At 48.7% G+C, this 14,097-nt stretch overlaps 1 protein-coding gene across 2 annotated transcripts in view; it reads left to right on the top strand.

Moving 5' to 3' along the window:
- The first annotated feature begins 10,462 nt into the window (after positions 1 to 10,462).
- lactb (lactamase, beta) overlaps positions 10,463 to 14,097 on the top strand; it is a 73,297-nt gene continuing 69,662 nt past the window's right edge. For both annotated transcript variants that reach the window (XM_072282179.1, XM_072282178.1), the window contains exon 1: positions 10,463 to 10,926. In XM_072282179.1, the coding sequence (XP_072138280.1) occupies positions 10,612 to 10,926 (315 nt within the window). In that variant the 5' untranslated portion in view covers positions 10,463 to 10,611. The remainder of the gene's footprint in view (positions 10,927 to 14,097) is intronic.

Genomic DNA, 14,097 nt, shown 5'->3' with positions numbered 1-14,097 from the left:
CATGTCCTTCATATTTCTTAAAAGCACCTCATTCATGGATTTGGGAGAAAATTGTCTTTATTAGGGCATTTCAGAACCTCAATGCCTCAAGTCCTTTACACTGATATAGTAAGGTACAATCATGGAGTTATACAGTACAGAACCAGGCCCTTCACAACTCATCTACACTGACGTAAATGCCTCCCTTAGTCCTGTTTGCCTTTGTTTGGCCCATATCCCTCTAAACCCTTCCTATTTGTCTACCTGTCCAAATGCCTTTTTAAGTTGTAATTGTACCTGCCTCTGCCAGCTCATTCCACATATCCATCAGTCTCTGTGTGGGAAAAGTTGCCCCTTGGCCCTCTCTCTGTAAATCTGTGCTTTCTAGTTTCCTACTCTCCTACCCTGTGAACAAAGACTATGACTCCATCAAAGCCACTTGTGATTTCATCGAGCACAGTCGGGTCAGCTCCAGCTGTCTTCACCCCAGGTGGGGGAAGCCCCAGCTTATCCAGTCTCCTTTATAACTCAAGCCCTAATGTTTTAGCATGCTTGTAAATCTTTTCTGTCCTCTCTGCAGCCTAATGATATCAGTTCTGATTGCCTATAGAACTACACACACTACTCCAAGTGTGGTCTCACCAACTTTGACTCAGTGCCCTGACTAATGAAGTCAAATGTACCAAATGCCTTCTTCAACACCTTGTCTGCCTGTGTTGCTACTTTCCAGGAACTATTCACTGTACCCACCCCCAGGGTTCTTGTTCTAATCCATAGGCCCCTAAAGTTAGCTGTACAAATTCTGCCCTAATTCATTTTCCAAAAATATATCGCTTTGCACATTTGTCCGTGTTAAATTACACTTGGGCCATTTTCCTAGTCATTGTTATAAGCCAAAGAAGCAAGCCCTTCAGCCCAATTAATCCATGGCAACTGGGTTGCCCAGCGAGCTAGACTTTATTTGGCCCATAGCCCTCTAAACTTCTATCCATGTGCTCATCTAGCTGGCTTTTAAATGATGCTAATACGCTGCCTCAGTGGATATTTCTGGAGGCTCATTCCTACCATGCGTGAAGAAGCTGCCCCTGATTCCCTTTTAAATCTCTCGCCTCTGATCATAATCTAATGCCCCCTTATTTTAGTATCTCTTTCCTGTCGAAAAGACAATATACTTAATGCCCTTCGTGATCTTGCGTACTTCCACCAGGTGGCCCCTCAATCTCCTGTGTTGCAGGGAATAAACTCCGTGTCTACACAGCCTTTCCTTGTAACTCAATCCCAAGCAACATTCTGACAAGTCTTAAATAGTTTAATAACATCTTTCCTACCAAAGGGTGACCAAGACTGTGCACAATACTTAAAGTGTGGTCTCCCCAGTGACGTACAACAGCAACATAATGTACTAATTCCTTACTTAATGCCCTAACCGATAAAGGTCAGCATACTAAATTGCCTTTTCACCACCCTGTCAACCTGTGCTGCCACTTTCCGCAAACTATGTACTTGCACTCCAAGCTCCCTCTGGTCCGTAACGCTCCCCAGGGCCCTACCATGTATAAGTAGTACCATGGTTTGATCTCCCAAAATGCAATGCTTTACGCTTATCTGGCTGATCCACCCGAAATTTTTATAACCATGAATGCTGTGGATATGGTGGACAGACTTGGGAAGTCCAAAACTAGATACTGTATTAGAGAAGAGGGGTAGATTTAAAAGTCCCGAGAGGTAACTTCTTTATACAGATGGTAGTGAATAGCTGTACTAAGCTGCCAGTGGAAGTGATCGAAGCAGATACAATTGCGACACTAAGAGATATTTGGATAGGGAGGGGCTTGGCAGATTATGGGCCAAATGTGGGCAACTGGGACTAGCAGGGAGGATGCTGTGGGTTGAACAGCCTCTTTCCATACAGTGACAGCACCACCTGTTTTAGTATAATCTGCAAAACTAACCATGCTCTGTATGTTCTCATCCAAATCATTTACACAAATTAAGAGCAACAAAGGCCCCAGCACTCACCCCTGTGGCACTAGTCCAAGAAACAACTCTCAATCATTCCCTCTGCTTCCCCTATCACTGAGCCAATTATATATCCAATCCACTATCTCCTGGATCCCATGTGACCTAACCTTCAGACCAGCCTGTCATGAGGGACCTTGTCAAAGCCCTTGCTAAAGTCCATATAGACAATATCCACTACCATACCCTGATCTATCCTCTTGGTTACCTCCTCAAAGAACTCCTAGAAATTTGTCAGACACAACTTCCCACCTATTCCTAGGGAAATTATTTTCGGTAATGAGGAAATGGCCGAGGCTATGAATTTTGTGTCGGTCTTCATGGTGGAGGAAGCATCTAACATGCCAAAGAGAGAGGTTATAGATGCGATGGGAGGTGAGAATCTCGATACAATAGGTATCACTAAGGAGGTAGGGCTGAGCAAACTTGTGGGCCTGTAGATAGATAAATCCCCTCTTCCTGATGGAATGCATTCCAGGGTACTGAAAGAAATGGCAGAAGTTATAGTAGAGGCTTTGGTGATGATTTACCAAAACTCTCTGGATTCTGGGCAGGTCCCCGCAGATTGGAAAATGGCGAATGTCACGCCACTGTCAAAAAAGGATGTAGACAAAAGGCAAGTAACTATAGGCCAGTTAGTTTAACATCTGTAGTTGGGAAAATGCTTGAAGCTATCATTAAATAAGAAACAGAGGGGCATCTGGAAAGAAATAGATCCATCAGGCAGATGCAGCATGGATTCAGCAAACATAGGTCCTGTTTGACAAACAAGTTCTTTGAGGATATAACGAGTGCAGTGGATAGAGGGGAACAGATGGACGTTATTTACTTGGATTTCCAGAAGGCGTTCGACATCCATAAGATAGGATACATAGAGTTAGGCGTGATGTATTAGCATGGATCAATATCACGGATAGATATTGGCTAACTAATAAAAAGAACAGAGTTGGGACACATGAGTGTTAGTCCGGTTGGCAATCAGTGGTGAGTGGCGTGCTGCAGCAGTCGGTGTTGGGCCCACAACTGTTCACGATATACATTAACGATCTGGAAGAGAGGGCTGAGTGCAGTGTATCTAAGTTTGCTGATGATATTAAATTGAGTGGAAAAGAAAGTTGTGCAGAAGATACGGAGAATCTGCAGACAGATATAGATAGGTTAAGTGAATGGACAAGGGTTGGGCAGATGGAGAACAACATTGGTAAAAGTGAAGTCATCCATTTAGGAAGGAAAAATATAAGATTATTATTTAAATGATGAAAAATTGCATCATGTGGCTGTGCAGAAGGACTTGGGAGTGCTTGTACATGAATCACAAAAGGTTGGCTTGGAGGTACAGCAGGCTCGCAAGGCAAATGGGATGTTGGCCTTCATTGCTAGAGGGATTGAATTTACGAGCAAGGAGGTTAGGCTGCAACTGTACAGGGTACTGGCGAGGCCGCACCTGGAGTACTGTGTGCAGTTCTGGTCTCCTTACTTGAGGAAGGATATACTGGCTTTGGGGACACTGCAGAGGAGGTTCACCAGGTTGATTCCAGAGATGAGGGAGTTAGACCATGAGGAAAGATTGAGTCACCTGGGACTTTACTCGCTGGAATTTGGAAGATTGAGAGGAGATCTTATAGAAACATATAAAATTATGAAAGGGGTAGATAAGATAGAGGCAGGAAAGTTGTTTCCACTGGTAGGTGAGACTAGAACTAGGGAACATAGCCTCAAAATTTGGGGGAGTAGATTTAGGATGGAGGTGAGGAGGAACTACTTTTCCCGGAGAGTGGTGAACCTATGGAATTCTCTGCACAATGAAGTAGTGGCGGCTACCTCAGTAATACTTAAGACAAGGTTGGATAGATTTTTTTTATAGTAAGGGAATTAAGAGTTATGGGGAAAAGGCTGGTAGGTGGAGATGAGTCCATGGCGAGATCAGCCATGATCTTATTGAATGGTGGAGCAGGCTTGACAGGCCAGATGGCCTACTCCTGCTCCTATTTCTTATGCACAAAGCCATGTTGAGTAGAATCAAGAATCAAATACTGTCTCTCCAACGTTGTTAGGTCCTGTCCCTCTAAGTCTCCACCAGCAATTCACCCACAACCAATGTCAGACTCTCTGACCTGTAGTTTCCTGGCTTGTTTTTGCTATCCTTTTTAAACAATAGTATCATTTTAGCCACTCTCCATTCTTCTGTAACATCACCCGTGGGCAGGAATGAAGCAAAAAGATTGCAAGGGCTCTGCAATTTCTTCTCTAACTTCCCTCAAGTTCTGAGAATGCATCACATCAGGCACCTTAAAGCACTTTAAGGCCTTCAATATCTCTTCCCTGCTAATTTGTATGTGATCCAAGACATCACCATTCATTTTTCTCACTTCCATCACTTTCTCCACCCTCTTACTAATAATGTACCTGTAGGATATATTGGGATTTTACCTCACCTAACCTGGCAGATCCTTCTGATACCCTCTTTTCACCCTCATAATGTAATTCTTAAGTGCTCTCTTGCAATCCTTGTGTAAGAATGCACTACAGTTGTTCAAGATCCCGTCGTGATCTTAGATAATTATTTTCACTGTCCATTATGCCACTAATTTTAGTGTCATTTGTAAACTTACTAACCATGCCAAATACATTCTTATTGGACTTGTTGATACGGATGAGATAAGTAACATTTGACTCAGGACAATCCCTGCAGCACACTGCTGGATACAGATCTCCAAATTGAAAAACAATCCTTCACCACCACCCTCTGAATCCTTCCTCCAAGTCAGTTTGTATCCAATGGAATTTCTAACCTTCGATCCCATGTGATATAACCTTATGGACCAACCTTCCATACAAATCCTTGTCAATGGCTTTGCTAAAGCCCATGTAGATATTTGCTGACGTGCTTTCATCAATCCTCTTGGTCAGGTTTTGAAAAAAAATCTATCAAAATATTGAGACACAAATTTCCCACACATAAAGCCACGTTAACTCTCCCTAATCAGTCCTTGCCTTTCCAAATGTAAATAAATTCTGTCCCTCTGAATCCCCTCCAGTCCTCATTGAGGGGTAAGCAGTGGAAAGGGTGAGCAGCTTGAAGTTCCCAGGCATCACCATCTCAGGAGGTCTCTCCCGGCCAACAGGTTGACGCAATCATGAAGAAGGCATGCCAGTGGCTATACTTCATTGAAGGTTTATTTGATATGTCACCAAAGACTCCTGCATTCTGACTGGTTACTTAATAGCCTGGTTGCAGGCTCCATGAAAAGGATCAAGAGAGGCAGCTGAGGGTTATAGACTCCATCAGAATCTGTAGAGTTAAAGACTCAGGCAGCACTATTGTGGACATCTTCAAAAACCACTGTCTCAAGGAGACAGCACCATAAGGACCCCCACCATCCGGGACATGTCCTCTTCTCATTACTACCATCGGGGAGGAGGTACAGGGGCCTGAAGACCCACACTCAACGTCTTGAGATTAGCGTCTTCCCCTCCACCATCAGATATCTGAGTGATCCATGACCCCAGGTGAGATAGACATTCACTGTGAACTCCTCCAAACTTAGTTGTTGCATCTGATGAACCTGATGTGGCCTCCTTCACGTTAGTGAGACCGGGCAAATTGTGCGTTACACCTGCACTCCATCCACCATGGCCCTTTTGGAGATCCCGGGTTGCCAGACATTTTAATTCTGTTCTTCATTCTCACACCAAAATATCTGGTTTCGACCTCCTCCTCTGCCAGGGTGATGCTGAATGCAAACTAAAGGAACAGCACTTCATATTCTGTCTGGGCAGTCTGCACCTCAATGGCATGAACACTTAAATTTCCAGCTTCCAATAAACTGCTCCCTGTCCCTTTTCTTTTCACCCCATGATGTAATCATTTCTTCCTACAAATACCCCATCTCCTTGTTCCTTTCCCATTTCCCACCCAATCCATCTGGCCATCACCTATGCACTTCTCTCCTATCTTCACGCCCCCTTCCCCCCAATTTGCACCTCCCTGTCTCTCAGCCCTTACCTGACCTACGTATTTCTCCCCGTCCTGTCTCTTACATTTCCTCATTCCCTACCTCACCCCCACCCTCACTCTCCACTTCCCATATTACCCCAGCTCCCTACAACTCCCTCCACTTCCCTTTCAAAGTTCAAGGTATATTTATGATCAAATTATGTATACTTAATGTTACCGTCCACTACCCGGAAATTCGTTTTCCTACAGGCATCCAGAGTAGAACAGAGAAACACAATAGAATCAACAAAATCTACACAAAAATATTGACAAACAATGTGCAAATAAATGAATGCACAAATAGACAAACAAATAAGGAATAAATAAATATAAATACAGGGAATCTGAGTTGCAGAGTCCCTGAAAGTGAGTCCGTAGGTTATGGAATCAGTTCGGTGTTGAAGTCACCTGAACTGTTTCAGGAGCCTAGTAGCTGAAGGGTAATAACCATTTTCTCTCTCTCTCTCTCTCACCCTTTTCCCCTGTCCCTTCACATTCCATTCATTTTGACCCTCCCCTTTTCACCATCTCCATCCTATTCCCCTCTTCCCCTTTCTTCCTGTCTCCTATCATCTGTCCTTCATCCTGTTCCATCTTTACTCCCAATCCCTCCTTCCTTAACCTCTTCCCTCTGCTTGCTCCCGTCCTGTTCCCATTGTTCCTCCTCCCCTCACCCCTCCTGCACCACACCCTCTATGGCTCCTGCCTTCATTTTCTACCTACCTTCCTACTCCCTTCTTACTCCATTTTCTCCCCCTCCCACCCCACAATCCTCTTCCCTTTCCCCACCCTCTACCCCCTCCAACATCTTCCTTTTACTCCATTCCATTCACCCCCACCCTATACCCACCTTCCCCCTCCTCCTACCCTCACCCCATCATTCTCCACCTATCCCCATCTCTTATCTACTCCCCACACTCTTCCCTCTTCTGCCACTCCTTCATCCTCAGGTTGTTGCTCAGAGAGGCAAGAGAAGAGATTGCTGGGGCCTTGGTGATGACCTTCATGTCCTGCCCAGCCACTGGAGCTAAGATTGATCCGTTATTCAAGAAGGGAGATGGAAAAGGCATGTAAAACGGGCAATGTTATGATATTATGAGTGATGGGGGATTTGAATAGGCAGGTAGATTGGGAAAACCAGGGTGGCACTGGATCCCATATGCTGCTTAATTCTGTTCCTATGCATAGGTTTCACCATATACCATCTTGACAATCATTTTCTTGCAGGCATTTACATAAAATTAAAGAAATACAATATAATTTATTAAAAAAACTATACATAAACAAACGTTGACAAGCTATTAACATGTGAAAGGAGGCAAATCGTGCAAATAAACACTGGGAAAATGAGCTATGGTTCAAAGTCAGTTCAGAGTGAAGTTATCAGTGCCAGTTCAGAAGGCTGATGATTGTAGGGTACTAACCCTTCCTGAATATATAAAGGCTCCACCCCACCCTTTCCTTCCATCCCACACTCTCAACCACCCCTCCCCCCTCCTCCCCACCCCCTTCGCTCTTCTCTGGCCCTCACGCTACCCTCCCCATCCCCCACATTCCTTTGCTTTCCCAACAAGCAGTCCTCTTCTGTCCTCCTCTCTCCATTCCATTCCACACCCCTCCCCTCCTCACCACCCCTCGCCTCTATACGTCTACCCCACACCTTTCCCACCCCCCACCACTCAATCCTCCCACCCGTTGCCCCATCCCTTCCTTCTAATCCCCTCTTTCACCTGCCCCACCCTACCCTCTTCAGCAGACACTCTCCATCCCTCCCATCGAATGGGTAACACGATGCGATTACAGCTCAGGTGTTCCAGAGTTCAGAGTTCAGTTCTGCCACAGTCTGTAAGAAGTTTGCACGTTCTCCCAGCGAGTGTGTGGATTTCCTCTGGGTGCCCCGGTTTCCTCCCATATTCCCCCACCGGCTTCATCTCCCGCACAACGCTCCTCTGCACATGCCTCCTCTCCCCCCCAGAACCTTGTCCTCTCCATCTTCCCACCATTCCTCACCACCTCTCCCTATCCTTTCTCTCTACCCAAACCTTCCCAGCCCCCCACCTCTCCCCTTTCAACTCCTCCCACTCTGTCCCTCCCCACTCCTCCTCCCCTCCCCTCTACACCACCCATTCCCTTCCGCAACCCTCCCCTCTTCCTCTAAACTAATTCCATCCCTCCCCTCTCCCTGCATTCCTCTACTCTCCACTGCCCCATCACCTCCCCTCATCTTTCCCTGTCCCCCACACCCCTGACCTCCCCTCTCCAGCCTCTCCCCCTTCCCCACCCCTACTGCACCACTCCTCCCTCCTGCCTCTTTCCCCCTCCTCCCTTCCCCATCTTCCTCACTCCCCCACCCCACCACACAGCCCTTTCCTCTTCACTAATACATCACATCCACACCCCTCCCCTCTCCACCGCCCGTCTTTGTCACCTCTGGCACATTTCTCTCCTCTCCCACCACCTCCTCTCCTCTCCTCTCCCCTCCCAACCACCTGTCCTTGTCACCTCCGGCACATTCCTCTCCCCTCTCACCATCTCCTCTCCTCTTCTCTCCCATCCCCACTGCCCGTCCTCATCAAATTCCTCTCCTCTCTCCTCCTTACCACCCATCCTGGTCACCTCCAGCACACACCTCTCCCCTCTCCTCCCCACCATCCGCCCTCATCACCTCCGGCACACACTACTCCCCTCCTGTCCCCTCCACACCACCCGTCCTCAGCACCTCCAAAACACACCTCTCCCCTCACACCACCTCCCCTCTCCCTCTCTCCCCAACTCAACCGCACCCCCTCTTTATTCTACCTCACCTTACCTTCTACCCACCTAACAACTCCCTCCCCACCCGTCCCTCTACCCCTCCCTTAGCCTTTTTCCTCCTCCTCCTTTGCTCCCTCCCCCTCTCCTCTCCCCTCATCATTAACCTTCTCCCCTTCCCCTCTTCTTCCATTCACCCGCCTTGTTCTTTCTCTTTGCCCCACCCCTCTTCATCCTCTGTTCCCCCTTCCCTCCTCTTTCTCTCTTCTATTCACCTTCCCCTCTCTGCCTCCCTCCCACCTTCACCCTCACCCCTTCTCCCATCATTCCCACTCTCAACAACTTCCTTTCCCCTTTTGCCACACACCCCTCTCCATCTTCCTTCCTACTAACCCTCTTCCCCCAATCTTTACCTTTCTCTTTCCCCTTCTCCACTCCTTTCCTCATCCTCTTCCCCTTCCCTTCTCTCCCTCTTCCCCCACTACCTCTTCTCCTTTCCCACTTTTTTCCCACCTTTTTCTACTTTCCCCATTCTCCTTTCTACCCTCCCCTCCTTTCACCCTTCCCCTGTCCCCCTCTATCCCACCCCCTCACTACTGACTCCTTCTCCTCCACTAATTAATCCCCTCTTGTTCCCTCTTCCTTCACCCTCAATCGTCCTTCTCCCGTCTCTGCTTTCTGCTTCCCCTCACCCTCACACCACACCCGTCCTCCCCGCTCCCTCGCTTCTTCTTACCCTCGACCCTCCATCACCTCCCCTCCCCCTGCCCTTTGTGTCTTCCTGCTATCCCCATCCCATCACTCCATCCCCTCGTACTCCAAAATGCCTTCCTCCTCCTACTACCTAACACCTCTGCCCTCCACTTACACCTCTCCCCTCCCCCTCCTCCTTCCCTCCTTCTCCCTTCCTTTCCTCCCCCTCTGCTCCCCTCTCCCTCATCCTTCTCCTCCCCTCCCCTTCCTCCTCCACTCCTCTCCCCCATCCTTCCCTCCCATCCACCTCCTTCTCCCCGTCCTCTTGCCCCTCCTCCTCCCTTCTCCACTCTCCCCCTCTTCTCCACCTCCTTCCTCCCCCTCCCCATCCCCCTCCCCCATGCCCCCTCCCCTCCTCCCTCCTTCCCCCTCCCCTCCCCATCCCACCCCTCAAAATCCCCCTCCCTCTCCCATTCCTCCTCCCTCTCCCATTCCTCCTCCCTCCTCCCCCTCCTCCTCTTCCCTCTCCTCCTTCTCTTCCCTCTCCCCCTTCCTCCTCCACTCCTCTCCCCTCCCGTCCCCCTCCTTCTCCCATCCTCTTGCCCTCCCCCCGTCTTCTCCGCCTCCCTCCTCCCCTTCCCCCTCCTCCTCCCCCCTCCCCTTCCCCCTCCTCCTCCTCCCCACAACTACCCCTCCTCTCTCCACCACGCCCCTCCCCCTCCCTCCTCCCTCCTCCCTCCCCTCCCCAACCCAACCCTCAAATTCCCCCTCCCCTCCCATTCTCCTCTCCCCTCCCCACCCCTCAAAATCGCCCACTCCCTCTCCCCTCCCTCCTCTTCTGCTCTCCTCCCCCACCCTCCATCCTCTTCCTCCCTTCCTCTTCCCTCCTCCTCCCCTCCCCCTCCTCCCCTCCCCCTCCTCCCCTCCTCCTCCCCTCCCCCTCCCCTCCCCCTCCTCCCCTCCCCCTCCCCTCCCCCTCCTCCCCTCCCCCTCCCCTCCTCCCCCTCCCCTCCTCCCCCTCCCCTTCATCTTTGCCCCCCTTTCGACTCATCTCCCTTCTTTCTCTCTCCACCACCCACCCCTTCCTACCCATCGCAGCCGTATTTGCATCCCTCCTTCCCCTTTCTTTTCCCATTAGGGCCCAGGCCTCCTCCCTCTCGCACTGCCGGGGAATGTCCAGCTATTCGAGCCATCTCTGGCGAACCCTGGATCGGCGTTGCGCCTGGCGCCCGCGCCGACTCTCGCTGCCGAAGCTGCAGCGGCAGAGCAGCTATTGGTCTCGGCCCAAGTGGGCCGCGGGCTCGGGCCTGGCCCGCTGCCGGAGTCTGGCCCTGGTGGCGGGGTTAGGGCTCGGGATCGGGCTCGGCATCGCTTTCACTCGCGATCTGGCCCTGCAGTCGGAGGAGGAAGAGCAGCAGTGGAGACCGTCGGCCGGGAGCCTGGAGACGGCCCGGGAGGTGGGCCGGGACTTGCTGCAGAGGATCAAGGTGAGCTCGGTCGGTGTCGGCCGATCCCTGCATTCCCAAACAGGAAAAACCTGCAGACGCTGGAAATCCGAGCAACACACACAAAATGCTGGAGGAACTCAGCAGACCAGGCAGCATCAATGGAAAAAGGTACAGGACCGAAACTGTTCGGCAGGACTGCTGAGTTCCTCCAGCATTTTGTGTGTGATCCTTCCATTCCCGGCAGCTTTCACCCTGTGTTTACCCTCAAACCACCCCTATTACCCCGGCCCGCCCCAGCAACCCTACCCCACCTCCCACCCCCCACCCCAGGTTCACCCTAACCCCCAATGGAGATTCATTCATCCTCACCCCTCCCTCCCAGCCTAGGGTCACCCTCAAAATTCCCTCAGCTCTCACATTTCCCCTCCACTCCTCACCCTCACCCATCACTACCCTTTACCCACAAACCCCTCCACCCTTCACACCCTACCCCATCTCACCCCACATCTCCCTCACCATTCCTCATCCTCCGCATCCCCATCTCACTTACACTCCACCCCATCTCATCCACAACCCCTCTATGTCTCTTCTCTCTCTACGCCCTCCATCCCACTTTTCCCTCCACAACCCCTCTATGTCCCCTCACTCATCCTGTCCAAACCTCACTCCATCTCCTACTGTCCCAACCCTCTCCTCCCCAAATCCCCAAATCATTCTCAACCCAAATGAAAATCAATCTCTGTTGATGCAGACAATTGAATTTAAAGCATGAAATGCTGCATCTGAGTGGTCTGTAACTGTGAGAAAGTATAATTTCTGTCAACACATTTGGTCAGGATTGGAACAGCGAGAAAACAGATTGATTTTAAGTTACATTGGTGGTGAGGCAGGATTGGATAGCACAAAGGAAACATCTGTGTTTGGATTCCAATGTGGATAACCTGGAAAGAAGGTCCCCTGGCTGGCTGACTGACTGGTGACTGGCAACAGTTCAAAAGGACACTGGAACAAAAGGTTAGGGATAGAAAAATAGGAGTTCAAAACCACAGAGGAACGTGAGAGTTGTAAAATGCAGCAAGTGTTTCTGCAGAGAGTCAGTGTCACAGATGTGACCCGATCATGAATTAAACAACACAATGTCAACACATTTACAGAGACAGGTGTGTAAGGAGGGCCCGAAGGATCATTGGGGATCCGAGTCACCCCAATCACAAACTGTTCCAGCTGCTACCATCCGGGAAACGGTACCGCAGCATAAAAGCCAGGACCAACAGGCTCCAGGACAGCTTCTTTCACCAGGCCATCAGACTGATTAATTCTCACTGATACAATTGTATTTTATACTATATTGACTGTCCTGGAGTACATACTATTTATTACAAATTACTATAAATTGCACATTGCACTTTCAGACGGAGACATAACGTAAATACATTTACTCCTCATGTATGTGAAAGATGTAAGAAATAAAGTCAATTCAATTCCTTCTTCCTGAATTGTGCCTTCTACCATCATTAACAAAGCCCTTATTTACATATTACTTACTTTCTACATTTGTGCTGTCACCCCATGGACAGATCAGAGATGGAGTTCACTTGTTCTCACCTTCACCTTGTTAACCTTCGTCGTCATCGTGGCTATTCCTCGAGGTCAAGGATGATGGTCTTCATTCTGTTGATCTACTTACGGGCTGTCAGTAGCTTATGAGTCCAATCCTGGCTTTGAAAGTTCTTCCGCTTTCAGGACAGGTAGTTCCAGATGGCGGATTGGGCTTTGGTTGTTGCTGCCTCTCTTTCCATTTTCTTCTCTTTTCTTCTAATTCTGCACATCTGTTGGCTTCAAAAGTTGCTGTCCCTTCTCGGATGATGGCTTGCCAGAGTTTCCTGTCCTTGGCATTGGTTTCCCAATTGTTGATGTTGACGTTACATTTCTTCATGTTGGCTTTTAAGACGTCTTTGAATCTCTTCTGTTATCCGCCTCTTTTACGTTTGCCTTCTTTAAGCTGGGAGTAGAAGATTTGTTTCGGCAGACGTTCGTCTTTCAGCCGAACAACATGACCGCTCCATCTGAGTTGGTTCTTGATGACGTAGGCTTCAATGCTCGTTGTTTTTGCCACATTTAGCACGCTGACGTTGGTTCTTCTATCTTCCCAGCTGATATTTAAGATATTTCGAAGACAGCGTTGATGGAACTTTTCAAGTGCCTTCAGATGTCGTCGGTATGTTGTCCAGGTTTCTGATGCATACAGGAGTGCTGGGAGTGTATGCTAACCTTTACATCAGCCACATACAGCAAGATTCCAGCACAAATACAATTTCTGCTTTACTTTCAATACTAAAAAGGGATAGTTCCCTCTGCAATTGTTCTGTCTCAACCAACTGCTCCCCTTATTGCATACAACTGCAGATGTTGCAGCACCTGTACCCTCTCCTCTTCCATTCCCACTATCCAGAGACCTAAACAGTCTTTCCACGCAAAGCACTAATTCACTTGCATTTCTTCCAAACCAGTGTACTTGCTACATTTGGTTTTAACAATGTGATCTCCCCTGTGCTAGGGAAAGTTAAAAAACACATTGCAAACCACTTAGAGTCCTTCTGAAGGGTCTCGGCCCAAAACATTGACTGTACACTTTTCCATAGATGCTGCCTGGCCTGCTGAGTTCCTCCAGCATTTTGCGTGTGTTGCTTAGAGCACTGCAGTAGTAACCAGGAGCTTCCTGTTGCCTGATCACAAAGAAACAGGATCAAAAGAAGCTACAGAAAGTTGTAAAGTTAGTCAGCTCTATCTTGGCTACTCGCCTCTGTAGTATCCAAGACATCTTCGAGGTTGGTGCCTCAGAAAGGAGGCATCCATCATTAAGGACCCCCATAACCCAGGACGTGCCCTCTTCACACAGTTATTGTCAGGAAGGAGGTACAGAAGCCTGAAGGCACACACTCAGCGATTCAGGAACAGCTTCTTCCCATCGGCCATCAGATTTCTGAATCGACACTGAACCCATGAACACGACCTCAGTATTTGTTTTCCACTCTTTCTGCACTACTTATTTATTTTTTATATGTACATATTGTGATATACAGTTTTTATTACTATGTTTTGCAATGTTCTGCTGCCACAAAACAACAAATTTCATGACATACACCGGTGATATTAAACCTGATTCTTATTCTGACCATTCCAGAATCTATTTGAGGAGATTATGCGTCG

The sequence above is a fragment of the Mobula birostris genome, chromosome 18 (genome assembly GCF_030028105.1).
Source record: "Mobula birostris isolate sMobBir1 chromosome 18, sMobBir1.hap1, whole genome shotgun sequence".
NCBI classification, from domain to species: Eukaryota; Metazoa; Chordata; class Chondrichthyes; order Myliobatiformes; family Myliobatidae; genus Mobula; species Mobula birostris.
The sequence above is the reverse complement of the archived record's forward strand: the minus strand, read 5'-3'. Positions and strand labels throughout refer to the sequence as shown.